This window comes from Echinops telfairi, unplaced genomic scaffold (assembly GCF_000313985.2).
Source record: "Echinops telfairi isolate 266 unplaced genomic scaffold, ASM31398v2 ScPeMD7_5592;HRSCAF=6446, whole genome shotgun sequence".
NCBI lineage: Eukaryota > Metazoa > Chordata > Mammalia > Afrosoricida > Tenrecidae > Echinops > Echinops telfairi.
This window is the reverse complement of record NW_022109491.1, coordinates 52,374,234-52,383,529: the sequence shown is the minus strand read 5'-3', so window position 1 is coordinate 52,383,529 and position 9,296 is coordinate 52,374,234. Positions and strand designations below refer to the sequence as shown.

The 9,296-nt window shown below is 49.7% G+C and overlaps 1 protein-coding gene across 1 annotated transcript in view; it reads right to left on the bottom strand.

The window, feature by feature from the left end:
- The window catches only part of OPCML (opioid binding protein/cell adhesion molecule like), a 1,483,171-nt gene extending 1,475,002 nt beyond the window's left edge, over nt 1-8,169 (bottom strand). The window contains exon 1 of the mRNA XM_045295297.1: nt 7,904-8,169. Within this exon, the coding sequence (XP_045151232.1) occupies nt 7,904-7,964 (61 nt within the window). The 5' untranslated portion in view covers nt 7,965-8,169. The remainder of the gene's footprint in view (nt 1-7,903) is intronic.
- Nucleotides 8,170-9,296: the final 1,127 nt, after the last annotated feature.

Below are 9,296 nucleotides of genomic sequence, written 5' to 3'. Positions count from 1 at the left end.
ATAAATTAAGCCAGGGACAGATAAGATCAGAAGTGGGTAACCCTAACGCTGCCATCTTACGGTCTCTTAGAGAGAGACAAGTGACACAAAGATGAGTTGTTCACGTAATACACTTACGGCAAAACCTCCCAACCATTTCTCAGCCCCAAATCAAACTAGTTGCTGTCAAATCAATTCCATCTTCTGGCAAACCCCGTGTGTTTCACAGTAGAGTTGCTCTGTAGGGTTTTTAATAGCTTGTTTTTCAGAAGTAGATTTAGGGGCCTTTCTTCCCAGCCCCCTCTGAGTGGGTTTAAACCTCAGACCTTTCGGTTAGCAGCAGAGCACCTGAACCATTGTGCCACTCTAACTCCTCCCCACTCCCCAGCCCCCAAAACCCCAAACTCGCTGACATCGAATCAATGCAGACTCATAGCGACCCTAAAAGACAGGTGAGAATTGCCCGAGTGCGTCTCTAAGATTGTAACTTTTTATGGGAGCACAAAGCCTCATCTTTCTCCTAAAGAATGGCTGGTGGTTTTGAACCACAGTCCAAGACATAACCACTACATCTCCAGGGCTCCTAAATGAGCATTTGTAAGTTCTCTGGATGTCAGGCTCAAGACTGACCTCTCAAGCCCTTTCTGAGATTCTGCTCTTCGAAATATCAACTGTGCTAGGTTTTGCACAGCGGATTGCTAGTGCAGTGCCACGTCACTTATCATTTCCCGCGAATATGCAAGCAGTCGTCCCAATCAATGGCCTGTGTCCTAATCCATCCATTCATCCTGGCCTTGCCCAGGGTCTCTCCGCACAGCATCTCTGCTCATTACAGGCAATGTGCCTGCATCGTAACGATAATGCTCTGCACTTACCCAGCACATGGCCCAGGGGTGTCTCCAAGCATTTGGCAAACCTTTAATTAAGTTAGTCCAGCGAGGGCAGGGGCGTCCCCAGCCTCTCACCACCGAGGGTTTGGGGTGGGTGGGAGGTGATGAAAACAAATGCTGACTCTGCTTCTCGTCCAGGCTCCAGAGCACAGGGGTGAGAGGGCGGACTTGCATGAAGGCTGGGTGTCCGCGATGCTGGGAGGAAACACACACCCATGTGCAGCAGCGTCTGGCACAGAGGGAGTGTAGGCTGCCGCCATATGCGCCAAGGGCTGGGAGTCTGCAGCTGGGATTTCGGGAAGGCTGAGATAGAGTCGGGGAAAGGGGCTTGCTTTTCTTAGGGGTGGGGCGTGGGGGGGTATGTGTTGGCAGGAGTAGGAGCTGAGTGAAGGGAGGTGGGTGAATATCCACACACCTTTGGTGCAGGTAATAGTGAACCCATTTGTCTTTGAATCCCCCTGTTGTCACAGAATTCATCGCTGCTCCATTCTCCGAATACCTTTAGTCCTGCCCTGGGCCCTACGAATATTACATTGAATAGTGCAGAAATCCATCCACTCGGATTAGACATGGATGCTGATGTGTTACCCTGGTCCCCTCCCTTGAGGAAATGCAGGGACAACCAAGCTTCTGCAGATTAAACAGGAGATTCTAAGCCGTGAACCCTCAGCAACAGAAACAAAAGACAAGAGTGGACAGTATCCCAGGGCCTCTAGCTGGGCTGAAGGGTCTAAGGCCACATCTTTAGCAGGGTCAAAGGGACAGGAGAGCAGAGCAGAGCCGCCCAAAGGTCACGTCAACCTGTCTCATTCCCCAGATGCTGACCCAGCCGGGCTTTCTGGAAGGTGCCGCTCTGCATCCAGAGGTGCGAACATCCACTCCTCCTGACAGGCTGTCTTGTCAGTAGCCAGGAGCCATCTGTGGACTGACACTTGAATTCCTGACATGAAGGCTGGGGCCTGCTTTCCTCGTCTCCTCTCTCCCCAGCCCCAGGCAGCTGCAGGCTGGCAGCAGAGTTCATCTGCAGGCAGTGCTGCAGGCTGTTGGGCCCCATCCAGAGAGCAAGGGAAGTCACAGACCAGACCACGGTCCGCAAACAGGAATACAGCCACAATCAGCTACTTAGAAAGGGGTCCTCAACCCAGAGCGCCAGTACCGATACTCACTTCTATACACAAAGAACCTCCTAAACAATGTTGCAGCATCACAGGAGACCGAAGGGTGGACGGCCCTTGTTTGTTTGTTTTTTAAACATTTTATTAGGGGCTCATACAACTGTTATCGCAATCCATACACACATCAATTGTGTAAAGCACATTTGTACATCATTCTCAAAACATTTTCTCTCCACTTAAACCCCCAACATTAGGTCCTCATTTTTCCCTTCCCTCCCCGCTCCCCTCTCCCTCATGAGCCCTTGATAGTTTATAAATTGGTATTTTGTCATATCTTGCCCTGTCCGACGTCTCCCTTCACCCACTTTTCGGTTGTCTGTCCCCCAGGGAGGAGGTCACACACAGTTCCCTCTTTCCTACCCACTCTCCCTTTACCCTCCCTGTTTCGCCACTCACACCACTGGTCCTGTAGGGCTCATCCGCCCTGGATTCCCTGTATTTTCGGTTCCCATCTGTACCAGTGTACATCCTCTGGTCTAGCCAGACTTGCAAGGTCGAATTCGAGTCATGGTAGTGGGAGCGGGGAGGAAGCATTTAGGAACTAGAGGAAAATTGTATTTCTCATCGTTGTTACATCGCTCCCTGACTGGCTCGTCTCCTCCCCGGGGACCCCTCTGCAAGGGAATCTCCAGTGGCCTACTAATGGGCTTTGGGTCTCCACTCCGCACTCCCCCCATCATTCACTATGGGAAGATATTTTGTTCTGATGATGCCTTATACGACGGCCCTCGTTTTATAGCAGAGAAACCAAGGCTCAGGCTCAAGGAGCTGAAAGTCAGCAGGCATGTTCTTATTTTGGGCCAAAACGAAGGAAACAACTGAATCACTCCCCACGTTAGTGAACTTCTCCTTCGTGAGACAGGAGAGGATTTTAACTGATTTTGTGTGATCAGAACCTATGTGAATTCTTGTCGAGTACACAACTTCTCCTTCGTGAGACAGGAGAGGATTTTAACTGATTTTGTGTGATCAGAACCTATGTGAATTCTTGTCGAGTACACAAATGAGTGAATTGTCGTCAGCTAGTTTTCATCTGGGAACAAACTAGTACAGCTCCCTCACCTTCCTCCTCCATCAACCCCAAAGAAGCCACTCTCCCCTCGAACCAGCAGCTTGCTCTCACAACCCCTGTGCCAGGAGACTAGTGCAAGTTGCTTAGGAGACAAGCTCTTAAATGTTCACTTCGTTATCACCTAAGCTAGAATTGGGGTTACTGTGTTCCATGAAGGCAAGAAACACATACACCTTGAAACCGAAGCGACACATTGCTGACTGAGTCTCAAAGAATGGCTTGAGTCAATTAAAAGAAGTTCAGAGAGCCTCCCAATCAGAAAGTGCCATTTCTCAGGACTCTGGGGGCTTGAGTTCAGACCCTCCTCCCTTCCATAGTAAGACCTCAACCCCACAGAACTTCTAAACAGATTTCAGGTATCATTTTCATGGGTTGCCAGCAGAGACTCCGACCAGATGCAAAAGACATGCAAGACAGAGCCAACTGCTGTAGCAATCTCCCCCTGTGATTTTCCAGGCCACAGGGACGTGGGAGAGGGTGCTAACAATGAGAAAACACATCAAGGCAGACAGGGCTCAAGCAAGTCATGAGAATGGCAAGCCATTTGGCATCTCTGATTCATCTCAGATGGAGAAAACGCTGTCCAACTCCAGGCTACTGAGAAAGTGGTCTTTATGAGAGTCTCCCCTATCTCCTCTGTGCCTGCCATTGCCACTGGGCCAGTGCTGAGTGCCAACAGGAGGTCATTTGATCTTATTAATATGTCCATCATTTTTCAGAATGGAGGGCCAGAAGAGCGCTTTGTGGGTGAGGAGGAGAGACATGAAACTTTGAGTCATGGAAAGATAATGAATGAGGTCTAATCATGGGCAGGCATCTAGCCTAGTTCACATCTCTTTTTGAGTCACTCTGGGCATTGTATTATCCCAATGGCTAATGATTCTATTTGATCCTTCTTGCAAACTGGAATATCTTAGCAGATTCCTCAGCAGTACAATGGAGGGAAGTGGCAGGGAGAGGGGAGGAGTTGGGGAGAGAAGTTGATCTAAACTTGACCGTAGAACGCCACACTAGATCCAAACCAGCAGGCCTGACCCCAAAGTCCCATAGCCAGACATCAAGGGTCCCAAAGAGACCTAGTTCCAGGGAGCACTTCCTGAAGTGAGATGCAAGAAGACGAGTTGGAGAAGGAAAAAATCTAAAAGCTCAGGGTGGATCCTTCACCCAAGCGCGGGAGTTTCAGAAGCCCATGCGACAAAGCCTGATGATGACATTGGAGGCTGATCTGTCACTGCAATGCCAGGCTCTCAGGCTGGTGCTTAGGAGCACAACAAACTCCGCAGGCTGTGTTGACAGACACTCTCGATGGGCAACTCCCCTCTTTTGAGTCGTGGAACAGGAAATGCAAACAGGGTGGGTCAAGGAGAAGGAGACTAAAGGGAGGTAATGTGCTAAACTTGAGAGAAGAAACCTTCCAGATTAGAGCTCAATCCTCCATTACCAGCTGGGCCCCGGCCCCTCTGGATTACATGTTCTTCGGGAACTAAGCCTTAACTGTGCTCCCATCTACCTGCTCAGGTCCATGGGCCATTTCTCAGAGACATAGGAGTAAAAGCAGGCAGAAGATCAGTTGGGACTCAGTATTTCAGGTATTGAAAAGTGATTTAAGATTGCAATTTTTTTCAAATCGGCTAAAGAAACTGAAGAATCACCTGGGATGTTAGTTAAATGCTGGAAAAGAGAATCTACAGTTTTAACTTAGAGTCAGTGGCTCTGATGCAAGAGGCCAGTGCGCCCCCCTCCCCACCACCCACCAACACCCACACTCTGAGACTCCTTCTGCAGGGGTTGCTCCCCAGTCTGTCCAACTTCCCCCACCCAAACCAAAGCCAACCCCCCTGCCATGAAGTCAATTCCCACTCATGAGCACCCCACATGGTGATCAAAGCTGTAGCTCTCTACAGGCACAGTCTCATCTTTTTCTCATGGAGTGGCTGGTGGCTTTGAACCACAGATTTTGCGGGGTTAGCAGTTCATTGCCAAGCTCCCAGCATCACCAAATCTCCTGGTCAAGAGTGCCTTCCCTAGCCCTTCCTCCCCTGTCTGCCCTCCTACCTAAGGCCAGAACACGCCCAGACTCCTGGTGTCTAACTACTCAGCAGCCTGTGTTGCTGGTGTGACAACTAAATCATGCCCCTGCCGCCTGCTCTATCTCCGTGCAGGCTCATGGCAGTCTTCACTTGTTGTGCCCTTCCGTCAAAGGGGTTCCACAAGGAAAGCCATTTACCACTGCCAGCCTCCCCTTGGAAGGCACCAGCAGCAACCCCGTGTGCCGGGTAATTATACTGGGATGGAAACGCGTTTCACCGAGAAATAGAAGCTGCGGGCTGAAATGACATTGAGGCCTAAGCAGATCAGGGTTTCATTATTACATTAGCCTCTGTCTTTAGACTCAGGGAGAGTAAATGGCTAATGAGCTGGCATTTACCCCTTTGGGAGAGGGGAAAAAAAAAAGGAAAAAAAGTCTAAAGATATAAGGGAAGTAAGAGGAGTGAGGGCGAAGTCACAAGTGCTCCCGTGTAGCTAATAATAACTTTGAGGCACTAGCAGGTTCCATCTCTATGCGAGAACCTTTAACATGAATGAAATGTTTCCTTCATTCTACTGACAAACAACAACTTTTCCTCCGCCTTCGTTGAAAGTTCTCAGGCCAGGGTCGGGCATAATTAATATAAAGGGCAGAGGCCCTCAGATTAGATGAAAGACGATGTGCTAAGGACTGTGCATTGGGGAGGGGACAGGAGTACTAAGAGCCCTGCCTTCCCCAAGGATGTAGGTCTGCTCTTCACATCCCACTCCAAGCCCCTCCCCCACCTCCCACTTTGCCTGGCCTGCAGAGAAGGGGCTCAACCAAAGGAGCTCATGTCCCTTGACTGCAGCTGACTTCTTTAGGAATGGATGCTTCTCCCCAGGCAAGGTGTCCCCTGCCCCCGTGCAGGGGAGCTGAAAATAGGGTGTCAGAACACTGCAGTGCAGCAGCAGCAGCAGTAGCTGACTCCCTCTCTGGTCAAAGTGTGATTGCCTGAGCACTGCTCTGAGGGGAGCTCAAGGGGAGCGAGATTCCCGCAGGGCAGGGGTCCCCGTTCTGCTGCCATCATTCTCAGGGCTCAGAGAGAGTGGGAAAGGGAGATGTGGGCCCTGAGGGACCCCGAGTTGTGTCCACTTAACCCAGGGACTCACATACACAGGAAAGTTTGTTTTCTTACACTGAGCATCCAAAGCGCCTACTTGGCTGGCTCTTCCCCACCCCCCATCCCCCCAACCCCCCACCCCACCCCAGCTGGATCCTGCTGGGGACCTTTGGGCCCAGAAGCTTGCATTTGCCAAAGCAAACGCAAAGCAAAGATGACCCCTCTCCCCTCCTCTGCACATGATTGTGCAGAGCCCCTCTTGCTGGGAAGAGCGTGAAGGGAGAGAACTATTACAAAACACTCTGCCATGGGATTTCTTCTCCTTTTCACCCCCCTCTCTTTCTGGCCACAAACTTCCATTTTCCCCAGTTCACTGGGGTAGCTTAGAAATACAGAAGGCTTTCTCCTCTGAAAACCAAGAACCCACAAAACCCACCTTGCCTAGTGATTCTGAATATGAAAAATTTATGTACACCTGTATCAAGATATGTGTGATTTGAGAATCTTTGCATGTATGCCTGTGTACATGTGTGCATGCTAATGTTTAACCCAATATGGACATCTCAATTAAAAGAAAGAAAGAAAGAAACAAACCCCTGGGGGTTAGTACAGAACCCCTGGATGCTGTCTAGAACCTCAGCCAGAGTCATCCAGGCAAGTCAGCCTTGTGTGAAGGGTACCTGCAGGCATTCAATTGTCTGCTTGCAAATGGCATGCATGCAATTATTCAATATAGTAAGGCATGTTGGATTTTGCAACACTTTCACTCCCGAGAGTGATCGTCCTTAGTGTTGCAGCACCTTACCTGTGTTACTGCAGATTCTGTTTTCCCCAGACAAGTAGGACTCACATTTAAATCATTAGGTAAGACAGATCAAATAAATCCAGATACCAGGTCTTTCTGCTAGTATGGACCTTGCCAAAGCTCTCCAAGGAAATTGGAATGTCCAGAGTGAGGAATGGAAGGGAGAAACCGAGAGAGTTCTGAATTCTAAAGGCATCATCTGCCCATTTGCTGGAAGGACAGAGCAAGGGGGGGTGGGGGGTGTCTGGATGATGACATGACATATGCAAGCACAGAGAACACAGGAATTGCTGAAGTCCTGGGAGTAAGGGAGAGAGGACTTGGGTTAGCAGGGAGGGAGAAGGGAGAGGAACGAAGGAAGAAGAGAAAAGAGATAGAGATATGAGAGAAAAAAATAGAGAGACAGGAGGATTCAGAGGTGAGGAAGGACCCTGAAACACACAGAAGACTCAGAGAAAAACGGGCAGCTCATGGACCCTGCAGGTCCCAACACAGCTACAAGGAGGATTTATGACCAAGAGTTTAAATGCTTCTTCTCGTAGCCCTGGGATACAAACGGTTAATGCCAGCTGGTATCATTCATGCCTCCCAGCATGGAGCAGATCTCGCACCCAGCTCAGGGGTACCCTGAGCACAGAACAGCCCAGTGCTGCCAGCATGTGGGAGCCAGCGTGTGGGAGCACGCAGAGAGGATGTCTGCGCCTGCACACAGCAAACCTGCCCCTTTGCTCACAGCATCTCGCATTCCCTCTCTTCCACCCTGCTGCCTTGGCTCCCTTCTCCCACTGCCTCCCCAGATGCAGCATCGTCAACACCCACCAGCACCAACAGGAGCAAGCCCTTTCAGATACCTGGGATGAAGAGGAGGGCAGTTGTGGCAGAAAAGAAGATCCAACAAGCAGGATGGTTCATCTTGGGCTGAGGTGCTCCTGGTAGCTGGGCTGGCTACTGCTGCTGCTGCCACCGCAGCTGCCTTCCTCTGTGCAGAATTCTGAGCAGGTTTAAATCCAGTGTTTGCAAAGGGAGGGAGAAAGCAGAAGAGAGAGGGAGCAAGAGAGAGCGCGCACGGGAGAGAGAAGGGAGCAAGCAGTAGTGTCTCTGGCTGGTTTTCTCTTGCATACACTCACAACTGGTAAGATCATCAGCACCAATCTGCACAGGGCTCACAGCCGACCGCCTCCCAGGCACGCATTGGCTCCACTCTCCTGAGTGACATACAGACACGTTGCTATTCCGAAGGCTTGACTCCAAGGGGAGTTGAAACCCAGCCCTGACTCTCTCCCTGACCTAGACCGCTGACTGCAGCCTGTTCCAAGACCAGCAGGGTGTGTGGTCTCCGTGTAAGAAAGCAAGGGAGGGCACTGGGGAGCTTCCCATGGACAATGGGGGTCTGGCAAGGCTGGTTTAGATCTTACTGGTGAAGAGCTTGGAGAAGAAGGAAAGGTGCTTCTTGGTAAAGCAGGGGGGTGGGCTGCCAGTCCACAGGGGCTCTGAGGAATTTAGGGTGCACCTTGCACCCCATTTCTGACATGAAGAGCATTGGAAGCAACTCGTTTATTTATTTAGTTTCTAGCCAGAAGATGGGCAACATGCACTGAGTTGATCCTTGCCATAGCCCTGCTGGGTGGGCATGACTCCCTTGGATTATCATAAACTGCAACTGAAGTCCAGAGAGCTGGAGCAGCTCACTAACAGCCACACAATCAGGAGAGACAGGATTCCAAACCAGATCGGTCTACTGCAAAATCCACATGCTTTCTATTAAGCAGCTATGCCTGCAATCTGTTGGCGACAAGTTATTAGATATCACTGAACTTCACCTTTTTCTACAAGTACTAGAAACCTGTTCGCTGTTAAAGTAAGACGACAATTGATTGCTTCCCTTTTTATTAGCAGTCAACTCCTATAAGTAAAGTCGAAAGGTATAATCAACCAATATTTATAAAGTCCCTCTTGAATATAAGGTCCTGATTATTACTGTGGGACTGTGAAGGCTACGGTTTGTCTATATACTGTAAAGGGAACACAGTCTACTTAAAGGAACCAGCTAAAATGAACATTTATGAATATAATTAAAAGATAACTGCACTCATACATGCCAAGGATCAAGGTCAGGCTCTATGAGCCATGAGTGGCAAACTATTGAATAAAATAGTGTTATTCACAATCAAATTGGCCTGTGAGTTTTTCTAACATTGTTGAAATCCTACAGAAGTGCAGAACTTCACCAGAGACGGAATCTCT